The 19418-nt window shown below is 42.4% G+C and overlaps 1 protein-coding gene across 4 annotated transcripts in view; it reads left to right on the top strand.

The window, feature by feature from the left end:
- Positions 1–18747, top strand: part of SGCD (sarcoglycan delta) — a 498497-nt gene extending 479750 nt beyond the window's left edge. For all 4 annotated transcript variants that reach the window (XM_037906780.2, XM_037906781.1, XM_027820892.2 and 1 more), the window contains 2 exons: positions 7801–7924; positions 8831–18747. In XM_037906780.2, coding sequence (XP_037762708.1) covers positions 7801–7924; positions 8831–9004 — 298 coding nt within the window. In that variant the 3' untranslated portion in view covers positions 9005–18747. The remainder of the gene's footprint in view (positions 1–7800; positions 7925–8830) is intronic.
- Positions 18748–19418: the final 671 nt, after the last annotated feature.

The raw sequence follows: 19418 nt of genomic DNA, 5'->3' as shown, positions 1-19418 counted from the left end.
AGTTTATAACTGTTAACTGCCAGGCAATTACCACTTCTCTTATATATTTACTCTCTGCAGTAGTTTAAGTTGTTTCCCTGGTATGGTCAGGAGAGTATTATGTTAACATGAGCTATGCTTGGGGAAAGTACACTAGAAACAGGGCCTGAAATTCAAGGTAGGAAAAAACAAACTAAATTGACTCCATCAACATTAAGCTAAAGTTAGCAAAAACAGCTGCAAATGTATCATGCTTTCTTGGGGTGAAACGCAAAGCAAAAGCAAAATGTATCTGCGGCGTGTGACATCTCTGTGGAGAAAGGCAATGGGGAGGGAAAGAGAAAAGGAAGGGTTTAAAGTGAGACTGAAGACAATGGAGTGAGAGTGACTTAGGGGCACAGAAGCAGGGGAAAGTGGTTGACCTTTATGACGGATGCGGCAGCACCTACGGACGGACTGACACCCTGCTCCACACGCACTCTGTGGAGAGTTGAGCAGCTGGGAACAGAAGGAAGGCTAAAATTAGAGGAATCTGGGGTAGGAAAGAGCGCTGGATAGAGGTGGGGTGAAGAGACTACAGTGAAAATATTGAACGGAGCGATAGGCCACGTATTAGCAGGTCATTGGTCCATACCTCAGGTGCAGTCTGAGACATGAGGTTTCATTGCTTTTACCACCCAAGTAGTGCACCCAGTCCAGCAAAGCACCTACGGACACGTGTGACTTTCAGCACATGAGCAGATTCATATTACTTTATCAATTCCTGGTCTCTTTCTGTTGGCTCAGTTTGGTACAAAATCCTTTAGGTTCTGCACTGTCCCAGGACAGAAGTAGCAGAGTTTTTGCAGCCTTCCCAGTTTGAGTTAGACTTCTTCCTGGCTTAATTAGGCACCACAATATTAATACTTCCAAGCAAATATAATTAGACGTGTAGCCTTTAGCATATATTGAGAGGTAAACTAGCAACATTCACTGGGTTTGTCCTAGAAATTAGCCAAGGATTTGCAGATTACAGCTGAAAGAATTTTCATTTGCAGTCTCCTCTACAGATTACCCTAAGAATTAAATATACCTTCAGTCAACAGTACAGAATAACCTGCTTCAGAATAACAGGTTTCAGAGGAGCAGCCGCACTAGTCTGTATCCGCAAAAAGAAAAGGGGGGGGGCAAAAAACCTCATATGTTCTTGTCAACTGCTGGAAATGGCCCACCTTGATTATCACTACAAAAGGTGTCCCACCCCCCGCTGGTAATAGCTCACCTTACCTGATCACTCTCGTTACAGTGTGTATGGTAACACCCATTGCTTCATGTTCTCTGTGTATATAAATCACCCCACTGTATTTTCCACTGAATGCATCCGATGAAGTGAGCTGTGGCTCACGAAAGCTTATGCTCAAATAAATTGGTTAGTCTCTAAGGTGCCACAAGTCCTCCTTTTCTTTCTGCTTCAGAATGCAGCTGCATCTGAGTTGTCACTTGCATAATGGATTTGCAGCCTAACTGTTGGAAATTGAATGGTGATTAATGCTGCCAAACAGAAGAATATGTTGCAATAATATTGTTGAATGCGAAGATAATAATCTATCTTTGTTTACATCAGCAATTAATGTAGTTCAAGAAACCTTGCATATATAAGATTTATCTCTACCGAATGAGATTACAATCATACATCGCTCTTCATACAGTAATTGATGCATTTCATTAGAATGTAATTGAAAACAAGATTTATATCAACGCCATGCACAAAGTAACGTTGATAAATATTTTTATTATTCGCCATGATTTCTGCTCTGAGCCTGTACGGTACTTACTGTGTCTGTGTTGGGTTGAGTACTGTACCTCATATGAACTGGAAGTCACAATATCATGATTAGGGATAAGAAACTGCTAGCATTTCTTCCCTTATACAGACCCTCTGTCGGCTTTAAAACCACCCTCTCCAGTCCCAGTGTCACTTACTCTTCCCCGTCTCTGTCCCCATTTAAGCTTGGGATCTTTTCTCTCTCCTCCCTTCTCTCTCCCCATCCCAAATATGTGTTACATTTTTAGTTTGTTTCATTTTTACGAATCACCAATGCAAATGCACTGCTGGACAGCCAGAGGGGGAAGCCAATGAAGTGGCACAGGCCCTGAGCTCCTGAGAAGTGGTGAGGGTTTGGATTGAACCAGCTACTTTTCCCATACTGGCGAGAAGTGTGGGGTGTAAAACCCTGCACCTAGCCTCACTTTTGCTGGAAGAATTAGGTGGGGAAACTCCATAAGGAAGAGTCTGTGAAGTCTTCCTCACAGTCAGTCATAGTTTGTCCCCAAGAAGGACCTCTTAACACCCATTCCTTAGCAGGGATGCTTTTACCTGTTCTGTGCCATTATCCAGCAGAGCTAAAACAATGCAATTAACAAAATACATAGATGTGGCCTTCTACAAGATGAAATTAACCAGAGGTTTCTTGGCAATTCGACAAAAACAAACTAACTTCTATTCTAATCAATGGAAAAAATCTTACTGTGTTTTCTTTTAGGGGAAAAAATAGGTCCTTTGGAAGACAGCTCATAAGTAATGGTATCACAGGTACAACTCATTATGAATGGGTGATCCTGTTGATTTTAGTGAAACAAAGGAATCAAAACAGAAACTCTCATCCTAAAATACTGGTTCATTGCTGGCAAACTGATGTGGCTCTTCATTTATTTGCTAGTATAATTTACCAATTGTATGAGACATAAGCAAGTCCAATATTAACAGTGACTAATTTTATTCCCAACATGAAGTCTTGTAGCTGATCTGAAGGATACTGTAAAAAAGTCATTAGAACCATTGGAAATAATGGCCCGCAGCTTCAGTAATGCATGGGCTAGTCTCAATCTGCAGGTTTCTCAATTAAATTAAATTAACTCATGTTGCTACAGCACTGTATCATATGCCAATGACCTATTAAAAGTAAATTAATCCCTCTTCCATATAGAGAGCTGGGATTGTTCCCTGTGCAGGGAAGTCTCATGTGGGGAACAAGAAACTTCATTCCCACCCATGGAGTGTCTGCTGGTTCATTTCTTTTGGGGAGAGGGCTCAAAGAATGGGTCGGGGGTTGCCCCTTAACCACATGTATTCCCTAAAATTCATTCAAGTCTCATGCTAGGTCCTCCCAACACGCCCTGGATCCCCTGTCCACAGTGACAGCCCTGTTTTTGCAGGAGCCGAGCTCTCCTGGGCTCTCCCCAGAAGCTCCCTCATCTCAGCACTAATGGGGAGTCTGTGGCTCAGGGTGGTCGGCAGCACCTTTCCCTTGCACTGTCAGCGAATCACAAGTACTGCATTTATCCAACACCTGCCCGCATGCCAGTACATTTTCCCCATGCAGGAGTTACATCAAGCATTCTTTTCGGGAACAGCGTCCATTGCATCAAAACCACTGCTGGTCTGTGGCAGGGCAGCCCCCAGCTGCTGCAGACGCAGCCTTAGCATCAGCAACAAATCCTCCTTGCTCACCAAATTCAGAAGAAAAGGAGGACTTGTGGCACCTTAGAGACTAACCAATTTATTTGAGCATAAGCTTTCGTGAGCTACAGCTCACTTCATTGGATGATGAATCCGATGAAGTGGGTTGTAGCTCATGAAAGCTTATGCTCAAATAAATTTGTTAGTCTCTAAGGTGCCACAAATCCTCCTTTTCTTTTTGTGGATACAGACTAACACGGCTGCTACTCTGAAACCTGTCAAATTCAGAAGGTGGCTCATAACAGTAAGAAAAGCAGCACTTCATTCGGCAGGGGATGAGGGGGATATGGGAAGAAAATAAGATCCAAGCAGCTGACGTGATTAATGGGGCTGCTTATGATGAAGGCAATGAAAAGTAGAAATCTGGGTAAGCAATGACCGCTCCAGGAGAATGAATTTCATTGGAACTACAGAATAAACGGATATGCCGACCTCCCATCGGTTACTACTGGAGTTTTAAAGCAAGCCCAGGGATAGCGTTTCAAGTTTTGCTCTCTCATTGATTCATGGTTGCACAGAGTTTCCAGCGCCAAGGTAAGAAGTCTTTGCCGGGAGATACACAACGGCCACCATTTGTTCATTTTTAATGCGGAGACATCCTAGAGATAAATTTGAATGAAGGGGTTTCAGTAGCACAGTTAGCACTGCCCATTAAGCATGAGGGAGACAGAGAAGGATGAAGTTCACCGATGTCCATGCTGACGTGCATTTCTGTGCAGGCAGAGTATGTTCAGTTTCTGCATAACAAGACCTCGACAGTACTTCTGATTCGGGTAACGGCTGTTTGCAGAAAGATTGGTGTATCCCCACGCCCACCTTCTATCCATGGCACTTACCTGGGCCCCCTTACTGCAGTATCTGAGCACATCTCACTTCCTGCTATGTTTATCCTCACAACATCCCTGAGCAGCCGGGAAGCGCTGTTATCCCAGATGAGGAACTGAGACTAAGGGCCAGAATGTTTAAAGTATTTAGGCACCTAAAGATGCAGAAGGTGCTTTGTGGGATTTTCAAAGGCTCCATAGGCACCTACCTCCCATTGAAAGCCATTGAGGAGAGGGCTCGCAGAACAGGAAGGGGGTTGCTCCAGAAGCCCATATGCTTTAGGGCGGTGTTTTTCAAAGTTTTTGTAACGGCGACTGCTTTTACACAGCAAACCTCTGACTGTGACCCCCCACTTATAAATTAAAAATGGGGGATTTAATTTAATGGGGGCTGAGGGATGTCAGCCCCACAGAGCTGACAGTTCGTGACCCCCTTGTAACCACCTTGCCACCCCCCAGTTTGAGAACCCCTGGTTTAGGGCAAAAGCAGCTCCAGTGAAGTGGTATCTGGGGAAAGCAGTCATCTCTCAGGGCCTGCTTCTGATCTTGCTTTTACATCAGGATAAGGGCATTAACTTCAGTGCAGTCACTCTCACCGATGTAAGTAGGATCAGAATCAGGCCCTCGAGAGCCCTCAGCACAAAAGCAAAAGCAAAAAAAAAAAAAAAAAAGGACGTAACTGCCAGTCACTAGGATGGAAAATGTAAGAGCAAACAATGAAGAGATCTAGTGCAGGGGCAGGCAACCCATGGCCCGCGTGCCAGACGCGGCACACGAGCTGATTTTCAGTGGCACTCCCACTGCCCGGCTCCTGGCCACCGGTCCGGGGGGCTCTGCATTTTAATTTAATTTTAAATGAAGCTTCTAAAACATTTTAAAAACCCTATTTACTTTACATACAACAATAGTTTAGTTATATATTATAGACTTATAGAAAGAGACTTTCTAAAAACGTTCAAATGTATGACTGGCACGCGAAACCTTACATTAGAGTGAATAAATGAAGACTCAGCACACCCCTTCTGAAAGGTTGCGGACCCCTGATCTAGTGTCTCACTCAGTCACCCTTCTACCGCTGTAAGTGAAGGCTTATTCCAACCTGCCAGGCTGTGAGTCCTACGGAAAGCTTCACAGAGCCGCCATGGAAAACAAATGTTGATTCTGAATGATCTGCTCATCGCTAAATCATTTCCTATCATTATTAGCCTCCAAATTGGTTCTGTTCTGGGAGACGGAATAAGGTTTTAACTCAGAGGAAAGCAGTGTGTGTCTTAAACGATTGCTTAAATGAAAGTATTCTGTAAACATTACTCAGACCCCCTCTTGTGCATAAATCCCCAACTGCACTGCTTGGCTTTGCATAGATTTTCAGCTGTTGGTTTAAAGACAGGTGTCTGAGGGATTCATTCAGGAGATCGAAAATAAATCATACAATAGACCTCCTGCAATCCTGAGTGCCAAAAATTAGTAGGGTGATTCTTTTCTCACTTCCACCAGCATAAAGTCCTCTGAGGGCAGGGTGACCAGAGAGCAAGTGTGAAAAATTGGAATGCTTTTTTTGGGGGGGCGGGAGCATAGCTGCATATATAAAACAAAGCCCTTCATATCAGGATAGTCCCAATAATATCAAATGGGTGCAAGAGGAGAATTGGACCCAGATTATAAATACAAATGTGTATTCGTTAAGCACAGTCTTAGTTTCACTGAAAGAGCCACAGTTTGTAATTACATCACTCACATTCATTTACATAGATTTAAGGGTCTCATATCTTTGGCTTAAGTATGATTTTAAAAAAAAAAGTTAAATGGATGTGTCTCAGTTCACGGAGTAGCTGGAATAAGATGGTCGCAGTCTCTACTAATTAAGAGGCCATAGGGTCTGTCTACACTGCAATGAAATACCTCCGGCTGACCCACGTCAGCTGATGCGGGCTCGCAGGGCTGTTTAATTGCACCGTAGACATTCAGGCTCAGGCTGGAGTCTGGGCTCTGGGACTCTCCCTCATCCCAGGGTCCCAGAGCCCGGGCACCAGCCTGAGTCTGAACATCTACGGTGCAATTAAACAGCCCCAGAGCCCCAGCACTGCAAGCCTGAGTCAGCTGGCCTGGGCCAGCTGCGGGTGTTTAATTGCAGCATAGACAGACCCATAGTAACTGCCTTAGGGCATCATAGCAGGGAGCACGAGAGTAGAAAGAACATGAGGAAAAGCAGACCAGACAGTTAGGAAGAAGGAGCAGCTGGTTTTCTGCAGACCTTCCCATGGCAGCATCTCCTTGTTAACAGCAGTGCTTGTCGGGGGGCTCCACCAGGCTTTGGGGTGAAGCAGAGCCAGGGGACAGCCATTTTGTGTTGTGTTCTCCCGACCACTGCAGCAGCGTTAATGTCTGTGCCTTCACTCCCTCTTGGGAAGGCAGGTGAAAGTAACAGCATAAGACTACTTAGCCTGTGGCTTCACTGACAAAAGAGGGGTCTTTTTACTGTAGGTAACTAACACGTGGTGGCTTTCACAGTGTAAACACGGTTCAGACAAAGCGCTTTAGTTTTACTGGGAGAAACCAGGCAAGGTCAGCCACAGGCTTAGGGTGGGCAGGGATAGGGCCGACCTCGCATAGCTCTCTGACAGTGAACGCTAGGGTTTGTTAATCTGTAAAAAATACATCTTTGGATCAATGGAGACAGAGCCTTAGTGAGCCATGCAGCCAGGTGAAAACTGGCGAGGAGCAGGAGAGGGCCCCCCCCACCATGCAAGACTGAAGTGTACGCCCTGTACCCACTGTGCAAGGCAGCTGACTCCCCTTTGAGATTAGAATGCTTCTGAACCTGCAGGAGCTTTCATCAATTGAGCCGTTAAGACGCTAGGCCCACCCATACCTGTGGGGTTTTGACGAGGAGGGACAAGCAGCCCTTAATCTCTTCCTAGCTCTGAACAGCTGAACTTTCCCCAGGGGTTTTCATTCCAAGGCCCTCCTGAGTTCGAATCCTTGTTCACAGCCTCGGGCACGTCATTTAGACCTTTCTACTGCAGTATTCCCATTACTTAAATAAGCATAACACTTCCCTGCCTCTCAGAGATGTCAGGAGGACTGGCTTGTTCATGTTGATATGGTGATTTGAGGATGCAAAGTGCTGTGTATCAGAATTATAACGTTTTGCAGGTTGTGGTATTGATTATTTAACAGATGTTTGAACTTGTGAGAATAGCGAGCAAACTGATCAGCCTGCGAAGCTGAGTTTCCGGTGCCTTGCACCCTTGCACCCTTGTTCCTTCATCTACATCTGGGCAAAGTAGGTATGAAATGCTACCAGATTAGAATGGTAAAGTTTTATACCCACTTTGTACATGGAGTCTTGCCACTAACCTCAGTGGGTTTTGGATCAGGCTCTCAATGAGCACCTAAGGTGCAAGGCACTGGGGAATCGAGCGGGGTGAGAAGAAATGCTCAGATTTAACATCAAAGTGCAGCTGGTGAGATAATCCCATCTTGACTGCATTACAGACTGGAGTCACCCACACGCTCTTTGGTGATGGAGGCTCCAAAGGGAATTGAAATTAACGCAGAGGCCGGCAACATGGAAGCCACATGCAGGACGGAGCTGAGGCTGGAATCAAAAGATGGAGAGGTAGGAAATGGAAAACAAACCCTAAATTAAACCAGAACCAACCTTCACCTGCAGATTTATAACTGCCTCATCCATTTAGCAGCCCCCTTTCACACAGTGGTTTAAAAACAATGGTGAAGCTGGCCCAGATAGGATAGCAGTGGCTGAACACAATGTGTGCAAACTAGAGTCCCTCCATGGAGAATGCTCAGCTGATTCATTATTTTTAAAGTGCTTGGATAATAGCATCTGTTGTACAAGGAGATTTATGCAGCTGTAAAATTGCACTATGCTCCTAAATTCTCTGTTTGGTTGTCAGTTTAAAATGAGATTTACTTGGCTAACATAATTCAATCTTAGATCATGAATTTTGCAGTGAGAAGAGCTTAATTCACCTGTATAGGTCTGCAAAAGCTTTTGTAACCGGCTGTTTTGATTTCTGAGGGAATAGTGTCAGGAAAAGTTAGACAGCTACATCAGTCAACTACCAGAAGGCAAAAAGAGGGAAAAATGGGAAAAACCTAGCATTGGGTGAAATTTTTCAGATTAGTAGTTTATTTCCCCCCCCCTCCCAAAATGCACTTCTGGGTAAACTGAAACTGCAAATTCAGGTTGAACTCAGCGACTAGTTTTGATCCCAAAAAAGAGAAAATATTTTTTGACAAAGCTGAAACATTTTGTTTCAACATTTTCTAAACGAAACATTTCAACTTCTCGTTTTGAAATGATGTTTCATTTTAAAGGTAGCTAGATTTATTTAAAAAAATGTGTAAGTACAGCGGCCCCTGCTTCCCCCCTGGACCCATTTGCATGAAAAATTCTATTGCTAGCATCTCCGTTTTGCAATGACAGTTATTAATTTAGCAATTAAAGATTTCAACTCATCACTAATTCTCTCTCTGTCTCTCTCCCCACACTCCACTTCAGATTACGCTGAATGCTGAAAATATCAAACTGCCTAGATTGCCTCTAGCATCCCACTCCTCTACCGGATCCAGGCAAAAAATCTACGAGCTGTGTGTGTGTTCCAACGGGAGGTTATTCCTGTCTCAGGCAGGAGCTAGCTCCACCTGCCAGATAAACACAAGCATCTGTTCTTGAGAGACGGTTCCCAGCAGGCAGCACAAAGGCCCTGTTCTGGTCTCACAGATAGCTGCTCCCAACTATTTTTGCTAGAACCCAGAAAGCCTATCAAAGACTTTTTTGTGTGTGTGTGCGCGCGTGTGAATATATATATATATATATAAAAAAATATATATCCTCTGTGTAAAACGATGTTTCAGTACAATGAATCCCAGGGTGACCCTATTACATTCTGTTAAATTGGACTCACTACTCCCTGAACCCTTCTGTATTAATATAGTCTAATGGTCCTCCCTTATAACTCACCGTCTCCTCATAGCAGTGGAAACAATGTCTGATTAAGTACATGGACTGACGTACTCCTAGCATCATGCAAAAGGAGAACAACTCTGATAATTTTTGCACCATTGAAATCAGTGGCAACAGAATGGCCAGCAAGGCAGAGCAAATGGCCTCGAGAACTCCAAGACGCCGGTCACTGAATGACACTCTATTTTTAATCTAAAGTAGAGCAACCTAATTGGGAGACTCTACACTGCCCTCCAGGAAAACTGGGTTTGATTCCCAGTGCTGGTCTCCCACCACTTAGCCTTTGGAAGCAGGGAATATAGGCCCCAATCCTGTTCTCACTGGAGTAAATGGCAAAACTCCCATTGACTTAAGTGGTACTGGATCAGGCCCAGAGAAAGTAGAGAATGGCATGCATCATTCAGCTGTGACACACTCATCCAGTGAAGGGCTCTGAAGGGAGCCCCTTTTAGTCCTCCTTGGCAGATAGAGGTATAAATGATCAGGGAATTTGACATTTATGTGGGGGGTCCCTGTCTCTGGGAGAAAAATGAAATTAAGGCTAATTCTGTTTTCCTGGGGTTTACAATAGTGATCCCTGTTTGTGTAGCTGACATTTTATTACGTTACTTTGCATCAACAGGAAAACTAACTGTGTGAATATCACATCCCCTGTTAACAAAAAAATTCTTTAATTTAAAAAAAAGATAAAAATTGTTGCAGTTACAAAAATACCAGGTCTGCATAGCCATCAGGTGTTCTGGTTCACCCTAGAGCGTTCAATCCTACACTCTAGGAGTCTGGGGTAATTCTGCTTTTAAAATAAACCACCTCCCTCCCTCTCTCTCTCTCTCACACACACCCACCCCTTGCAAAGCTGAGAACGTGTAAGATTTGGCCGGAACCTATCTGAGAGACAGTGAAACTCACACAAAAGAGAAGCATTATCCAAATTCTCTGCAGGGATTTTTTTTTTTAAATAAAACAGGGAGGGCAGTCTGAGGTCACTCACTTTTTATGGAGATTGCAAATATCAGAGATGCTGATTAGGAAACAGGACTTTTAAAAAATGTTTTATAAAGATGATGACCAAATTAGGTCACAGAAAAGTAAGGCTTTGGGCTCTGGGTCATCCTGAACTTGAACCCAAATAACTCAGTATTTGAATCTGTTTTTCATGAGTGGGGTTTTTTCCCCTCCATGAGGCATTTATAGGGAAGGAAAAATGTAAGATCTGATCTTGTCACACTGTTTCCATTATCCAAAAATGGGAATACCATGAGCAGTGTGAAGATCTCATAGTTACTGGATTTCAACTCCATCAGTGGCTCCCCCAGGCATTTAAGAAGCCTTTGAAAAACATACAGGGTAAATTTTTCAAAAGTCCCTAAATCCTGTTAACTTTCAATGAGACCTGGGTTGCTAGGTCATCGCTTTTGAAAACGTTACCCCTATACAAATACTCAAACCTGTCCATACCTCTGGTGATACTGAAAGTACATTGATCTCCGCCAAACAATTTTCAAGATTAGATATCACAAAAACAAAATGTTTAGAGACAGTTTGGCCAATTTCTACATGAGTCACTTGTATGGGGGGGCGGGGGCGGAGGGCTCGAGAGTGCCAGGTTTCTGGATTTTTTAAATGTGCGTATAGGGCATAATCCAAAGCTGGTTGAAGTCAATAGAAAGACTCCCATTGACTTGCATGGAATTTGGATCAGACTGTTAGAAAAAAAACCTATCCCCCTTTGGTCCTTCTGGTTGTTTTGCTCGCTAACAAAGCACACTTGAGGACACCCATAAAATGTTACACTTGACAGAGGTTAAAAATGATTAGTTCTACAATTTTCTTAGTGATACGGTTAGGTTAATTATCAAGTTCAAACTATTTGTTAATGAATGCAAAGGGTCACCCAGGATAACAATTGTATTGGGACATAGGACTATACCATCTCTGTTCAAAGAGGGGAAATTGTGCCTATGCCTTAAGTCAATGCACTCAGCAAGGAGAAGCACATCATATTTATCTTGTTATTAAAACGACTTTATTTTGTGGGGGGACAGTTGGAAGGGAGGGTGGCGGCTGTCAACAGATGTCATGGGAGCCGATGGTGCAACATGAAGCAGATTTAAGTGAAATCCATAAAGGCTGTGAGGGCCGCTGGAGTGAGTATAGCCTTTTTACCATATTAAATATAACAAAAGACAATGTATGTTACCTCCAGACCATAGCTGAAGTCCCACTCATAGCTCCAAGTGGAATACATTTACTGTAGTATTTTTTTCTCATTTTGTTTTGTATTGGACAGTAATTCATATCATATGCAAGGGCCGATTCATAAAAAAAAATTGTCCAGGATACACAAGGTTCTAACGAAGTTTGAGCTGCAGAAAGAGTGTATTGTGCAAAGGTCTGGTTTTATTTCACTTTTCTCCCCCAATGATTGATTCCAGTGCTAGTGAAAGGTGCTAGGCAGAGCACCAGAACTGGCACGGGAAGGGCTGGGGTAGTGTGTAGTTTCCTGTACTGTACTGCCAATATTCCTCAACCTGGCCTAGCAGGTTCCACCGCTGGTGTTGGAGGGTAGCTCAGTCTTTACCTCCATTCAGTCTTTGCCCTCCCTGCTTAACGGTTTACTGCCCTGTGCAGTGATAGTTCTAGTGAGGTAGATGCTTATCTATGGGAAACTGAACTGAGATCATCATGCTCATTTCCCAAAGGCTATGAGAGAGCCTTGAGGCCATTTTGTCGTTTACCAGTCTGAGCTGGATTTGAACTGATGACCTAAGTACCTGTCCCTGTCACCATGACAGCTTGTTGTTAGTGCAGGTCCCCTTTGTCAGGTAAAAAGAGTACCTTAGTTTTGCATAGATTAGGAGAGCCCAGCTTTTTATGCATACGAAGAAAAGAGTGCATTTCTAGCTTTTAAAATGTTAAATTACATGCTGTTAAAGAAAAAAATCACGTTGCTCTAACAGGTGAAATTCACCCGTGTGCAGACTTACGCACCTCTTAACTTCCACTTAAATCCTCACATTAGCACTTACGTGGTATCCTAGACCTTATGTTGTCCCCCTGCACAGTAGCCAGTTTCACCCAGTTAGAGACAAGGTCTTCACTAAACAGTGTGTGTAAGTTCCTGCAGCTTCTGAGGAGCAATCACTTTGCTTGGCAAAGATTGAAGTAGGGTTAACACCCTTAAATGTGACATACTGAACTAAAGCATCCCTGCCCAATGAGGATAGTATGTCTGTGATATAAAGCACCTTCGTGCAAGGTACAGTACATGGGAGGGGGTCATTTTTAGCATAGGTATGTTGCCAAGCAGCTCCTGTATTAATGGGAGTCACATGATTAAAAGAACCCTTGTGCAGTGACTTAAATTTTACCATTTCAGTCTGATGGGAAGACAGGTCACACAAAACCATCTATTTCATTTCTTCCCTCTATTCATCTCCTAGAAAAGGATCCCCTTCCCACTCCCCTGTGGGATTATTGTTTGCTTGAGAACAGTGAAAGTCTTTCCTTAAAAAGGGAAGGAATGTTACACAACACAAAACTCTGAGGGTGCCCACTGGTTGTTGTTAGGAGACAACAGTACACTGTGGCCGGTGGTACTTTAGTAAATGGAGATCTAGTCAGTGCCGCAGTTGTTGACCATACAACAGTATGTGCCATGTGATAGGTTTAGTTTGCATATTTCTTTGAATAATTATTTTCACTGTATAAGATTGTTTCTGCCCATAGCCCTCTCATGTCCTAATAGGTCTCTACTCAAGACTTGCTTAGTTTCAATTTCATACATACAAACTGTCCACAGAAGTTAAAAGAAAATTGCCAGCCAACAAACTGATATATTTCTTTATGAATCGGACCCACAATTTGGTTCAGTTGTCATCATTTGCCCATGAGGGGCTGGTATTTATCTCAAATAAGGGTTCCTTTTATCTCTCGCGACTTAGGACAGGCTGGGAGGGATAGGGAGCTAGCTTCTATTGAAGTCTCTGGGATATATACCATTGACTTCAGTGCCTGCAGGATCCAGCCCAGGGTCTTTCTGGGTTCAGATTTAGGCCACTGAAGTCAGTGGGAACACTTCCATCGATGTCAGTTGTTGCAGGATCGAGGCCGGACTCAGAATTGTACATAATTCTGCACTGAAGCTATGTGCATTCAAAATACTTGCTAATGAAGGGACTGCGTTATTGTCAATATACCTTAGGCAACCATGAATACGAAAGCTAAAGATAAATGCTTTTATATATTGTAACTCTTGTCTTTACTAGAGCTTCAGTAACATGCTACATTTGCTTTAAATGCCACCGTTACTAAGCTTGTAGAGAAAATGACTATTAGTGCTTGTCTTTACACAATACCTTACCCATATTTACTGTATGAACTCCCTGCCATAACACGTACGTCAGGGCGGTCTTTAAAAGCAAAAAGACTTTGACATTAGCAAAAACAGAGTTCCTAAAACTGATTATATATCTGCATCCACTCTCCAAATTTCATTTTTTTAAAGGTTTCAGAGTAACAGCCGTATGTATTATCCAGCAGTCAGCATAATTACTACACTGAGCGTTCAAATGAGACTTTAGCAGTAAAGAAACTCATGCAAAGGGAAAGCCAGGGACTACTAAGCTGTATATTAGAACTCCCCTTTTTAGAAAGGTTAAAGTAGCGCAAGTGTGGTCTACATTTGTTTCCTTCAATCACGTGTTTTCAATCAGATTTTTTTCCCAATACAAACATGATACAAAAAATAAAAATTATGAACTTAAATGACCACCTGCAACATGTGGCATAGCCAAATGAGATCTAAACCCTGCTAACCCTCCACTCAGTCTTTGAGACTGCTCCATTGTTAAAGAGGGAGCTTCCTGGGGCACTTGGGAAGATGTCCGGTTTGTTCGAGCCCCGTAGCCATGCTAGAGCTGAATGAACAGGTCTGTAATTGTTGCACTCCTTGAATGTGCAGGGCTCTTAAGTGGAATTGGCTTTTGTTTGAATTGGGGGGTTGGGGGTGGGGTTTTTTTTTTAATATTTGTTGTTATGGCTTTAAGTTTCCTATTATAAAGGGGAGTGAGTGACAGACCAAAGACTGTTAGAAGGGCAGCCCCACACCCACTTATTAACTTAATAGTGCTTATTGGAACTGGGCAGGAAACCCAGAGTTCATTGCATAGCTTCTGGGCACTAGACGAGAACAACAAGGAAAACTAAAATTCAGTTAATAGGGGAAAGAAAGTAAGTGTAAGATTCTGTGCTGTGTACAAAAGGCAAAGAGTGGTCTAAAAACTGAAAGAAGAAAAAATGCAGTATCGAAGCAGGTTGTTACTATCGTAACATTTCTGTTTGGGGAGGGATAAATAAGCTAAATGTTGTTAGCTGCTCATGTGCGTTCTTGCCTTGATGTGTGTGGAACTCCGACAGTGCCAGTGAGACTTACCTGTGCAGATCAAGGAGAGCCCTATAGCCCTAAGCTTGTGCTTCAGTGATGGCCGTCGCAAGTGTTTGGCTTGCTGCCGAAAGGCCATCGGAAAGTTGGACCTACGAACACCTAATTGCACCTGCAGTGTAGAAGAGTAACTACGCCGTGACTGCTCAATCTTTAACACCCATACAGTTAAGCAGAATTACTGTTGGACTACTTTTTGGTAATTTTGTTGGCTTTTTTTTAAGTTTGAAATTTTATTATTCAAAAAACAAATGGGGAAAAAAGCTGGTAATAGATTTGTGAAGCATTTTCAACCAGTGGGTTGGAAATTTTCAAATCTGGAAATTTCAAAATATTTTAAATTTTGCAAAACAGAACATTTTTAAGTCTTAATTTCCCTCCCTACTTCCCCCCCTGCCCATCTCTAAACAATTACCACTGAATATTTAAGCAGGCAGAAAGCGCTATTGATGTGTGATTCAAACTCAGTCCTTCCTTCTTCTCTGCACTCTATGCTTCTGTAGAAACCCATCTAGGTAGGACTCATTGTTTTCACAGCTGACCTAACAGAGCTTATGGTTGAGACATGGGGAGGGTTAGAAATTGGCTTGGCACTGGTACCATAGATTGGTCTATCAAGACAGCGATGAAGTGAGCAGGGGGAAAGCATGTTAATAGATATCTCCTTAGTGATATTGATAAAGTGATTCTCTTTTGTCTGTTTACACTATTACCTTTAAATTAACAACAAATTTGGGATGGATCTGATTGTGATTATATTCAATCTGTGTTTGGACAGTGCCACTTATCCCATTTAAAGGCTGTTTGTCTGACCCATTCTTGTCAGAACATTGGGGAGTTTGTTTAACGAGGAGAACAAATTTCCATCCACATTAAACACAATGGTTTGGGATTGGGTTAGAAAAATAGAAGGACTATCTGGTATTTAAACAAACATTGTCATATTTGAAAAGCATGTGGTGATATATATACAGCCCTGAAGCTTTCTAAAGCTAATAATTTCCTAATATGCAAATTGCATTCTATTGAGTCTTTTCCAAAAAGAAAAAAAGCCACGTTTTTGCTTTGGGGGTTTTTTTGCAGGAAAAGTGGATATTTAAAGTTCCAGCACTATATATCCACAGAGAAGGGGGGGAAATCCTCAATCATAATTCTACTGAGATTTCCCAAGCACCTCACTTTAAACTAGAAGTACGAGCCTCTGAAAAAATTAATTTTGCTACAGGTGTAATTCCTGTGTGAAAGTCAGCATCATTGTCACTTTCAGGAAATGTCACATCTTATTGTTGCCACTCAGAGTCATCCAATACCTACGATTTTCTGTCACAAGCCTTCTAGTACGTTGATAGCATCATGCTACCTATTCAGAGGAGTCTGGGATTTCCTCTGAAGCATCTCATCCCTTTTCGAAAGGGCATCGGAAGGAGAGATTTGTGCAAAAAAATATATTAAATTTGCATTGTGCCCTGCTCCCAAATACTTAGGATAGAGACATGCTGCCTTAGAAAACAGGTCCTTTATCAGAGAGATTTTTAAAAAGGCACTTTGGGACCTTTCATCAGGTTCTCCTGGAACAGAAATGGTGAAACTTTCCAATACATTAGCCATCATAGTAATAAGCCCACCGCAAATCATGTCTCACGTGCATCTTTGCTTGTAACAAGAATTTAAAATTCCTTTGTGCTCTTGCATTTCCCTCCCCGCACCTCAAAAGGCTTAACCACTGATAAGAAAGCAAGCATTTTGAAGCCTGCTTATCACTTTCTAAAGCAATGTGATTTCTGTGTTCCTTTAAAAGATCTCTCATAATGGAACCCTTGAAGTAGGCTTGAACTGGAGAGTAAGGAAACCAATTATTTATGGGTGGTCCCATTTTTATGTATGATTGGATTACAGGAACTGAAAAATCAAATGTTGCCCTTCTGGTGCCACCCACACCTTGTTAGCTACCGATATTTTTCTCTCCTAAACGTTTTAACTAGATTTCTTATACAATAGTGCCTACAGAGTAGGGAAATTAGCATCTTATTTTGAAAGAGAGTGGACACGCCTGCTAATCATCCTTATCTAGAACTGAAGAGGACCCAGATATGGACACTATTATTATAATAATTTGACTTTGGGGCAGTATTAATGATGTTGGTAATGGGGATTAGACTAGATGACCCTTGCGGTCCCTTCTAACCCTGTAATTCTATATTACAGATTCTATGTATACACAGCCTAAGTGGTATAAATAGCAACAAGAAATACTATACCCTAGTCTTGCTAGCCATCTTGCACCCCTCAAGCATCTGTATTAATGCCAGAAGGCCCAACAGGGCCCATTCTTAAAACTAACTCTGCTTTCTGCTCTAATTAAATGTCTGTTTGGACACACAGAAAAGTGCAGAAAGCTCAGGAATAAGGAAAGATGAAATGTTTCATATACTCACCTCAGAACATGAACCCTGTGAAGTTTGGGGATTTTTTACTTGACTCATCATGAGCTAGCTGGACGAGCAGCCTGAGGTGGAAATAAGAGCGAGGGTGATATCGGGTGACTAGATTGTAGCTTGGTAGCGGTTTACGAAGTCCTGCCCCTTGCAGAGGGTCAGATTCTCAGCTGGCGCTAATGCCACCTTCCACCATTACTTCAGAGCTGTGCTGATTTACACCAGCTGAGGATCTGGCCCAGAAAGCCGGTCACCTTTGAGGATGTTGAAAAGGAGATTTTTGCCACCTGCTCTAAACTACAGCCTGCTAATCGACGTGTGGAAATGAAAAAAGAAAATCAGATTAAACCAAAGTGGCTGAATGGCAGCCTCTATTCCTTCTCCATCAGTGAGTCCCCACTAGCAGGTTGGGCCAATTAAGGAACAATGGCAAGCTGTCCTCGCAACTGCTGCCTCAACCCCATACCTGAAAATCAAGACAAGTTCATTCTGCTTTCCACCTTACCACCAGCAATCAGAGTTTAGCTGGCAATTGGGTAAATAATGTATGAGGCAGGGAAGGATACAGCTTGATCTTCGGCTCTATTTTGGCTCCGCAGTGCTGACTATAGTAAGAACTGGATTTAGGGCCAGTTCTGCAGCATTTACTGTGAAGAGCTCTTACTCACATGAGCAGTTGCACTGATTTTGGGCGTTGTCCAGTGAACTATCGATTCCATTCACGTCTCTGGGGCTACTCAAGAGATCCTACGCTACTCAACGCTATAAAGGAGGATTAATTCATTTACTAACAACGGAATGAATCTATGACTCAGAAGGCATAAAAAGAGCAGCCACCGGTCTCCAGCGATCAGATCCAGATATGGATCCATATCTGGAGTCTGTAGAAGTTTGAGGTCTATAGAAGTAGAAGTCTGTAGAAGTCTAGTCACCTCTGCAGGAGGCTTGGATCCAATGTTCTAGTTCAGATGCGTATTTTTATTTGTAGTCGTTTTTTCTGACCTTGCCCACCCTTTATTTTAATAACTTGCCTCGTCCAAATTCTAGTGTTTGACAGCCCATAAAATTGTTTATGTTAACCCAGTAAAATGCTTTTCATAGGGAGAACTGACTGCAGGACATAGCCTCTGCCAGTTTAAGCAATGATATTTATACCGTCAAAACCCCATTCATCTACGTCATCAGAGAGCATATTGATATGCTATAGCAGGTTTCCATCTGTGGTAGTAAAATGCTTTCTCTGACCTCTGTCCCAATGACCTTGATAGTGTAAACATGACAAAATGAGTGTAAACTGTTATCACGGTTATCATTAAGAAATTCATATTTGTTTGGCACTTTTTTTTTAATTCATGTATGTGTGTGGTTGTGTGAGAAAATATAAAGCTTTTTTTTTATCAAATAACATCAATCCTTGCACAGTCTATGCAAAATTTTGTAAGCATTGCAATAATGCTATGAATTACACAAGGAACTATTTTAACTTTATTACACTTTCTGTATAAAAAAGATTTGTATTTAAATGATTTCAACTGCGAACTTGTAAAATATATTAATAAAATAATGATTGTTAAGAAGGGAAGAAATGTTCTTTTTTTTGCTGGGGGAGAGTGGGTGGGGGCATGTTACTAGTGAGCTTAAACTTTTATAGGTACCTAGGGTTTGCCAAACAGGATGAGACCAGTGGTCCATCACCTCCAATATCCTGTCTCTGATAGTGGCCAACACCAAATGCATCAGAGGAAGTTAAAAATTGCAATAGGTAGTTATGGGAAAACCTGCCTCCAGAGAAAGTTTCCTCCTGACCCCCTTTATCTAGGCTTGGCTTATGACCTGAAGCAGGAGAGTTTATCTTCCTTCTAAAACTCTTGGTGTCTTTAAGTCATTACTATTATAAAAGTCTGGATGTTCTGGTTATCAATACAAATGTTCAATCCTTTTTTGAGTCTTGCTAATTGTATCATGTGGCAACCTATTCCACATGCCAACTATGCATTATTTGAAAAAAATATTCCTTTTGAATGTGCTTTCCCTCCCCCTCCCCTGAACATCCCCTTTTTTGGGGCTATGAGAAATAACTTCTCCTACTCTAGGGATCTTACATGTTGTGAGAAATTGCCTGAGCTTTCCCCAGTCACTTCTGAGCCTGGTCATAGAGAAATGATGGACTCATCCAACAGTTTTAACGATCCAGCCTGTCATGTTGAATGGCTAATTAATCAGTTGTTCATGGGTGACTCCATTC

This window comes from Chelonia mydas, chromosome 8, assembly GCF_015237465.2.
Source record: "Chelonia mydas isolate rCheMyd1 chromosome 8, rCheMyd1.pri.v2, whole genome shotgun sequence".
Classification (NCBI taxonomy): Eukaryota; Metazoa; Chordata; order Testudines; family Cheloniidae; genus Chelonia; species Chelonia mydas.
The sequence above is the reverse complement of the archived record's forward strand: the minus strand, read 5'-3'. Positions and strand labels throughout refer to the sequence as shown.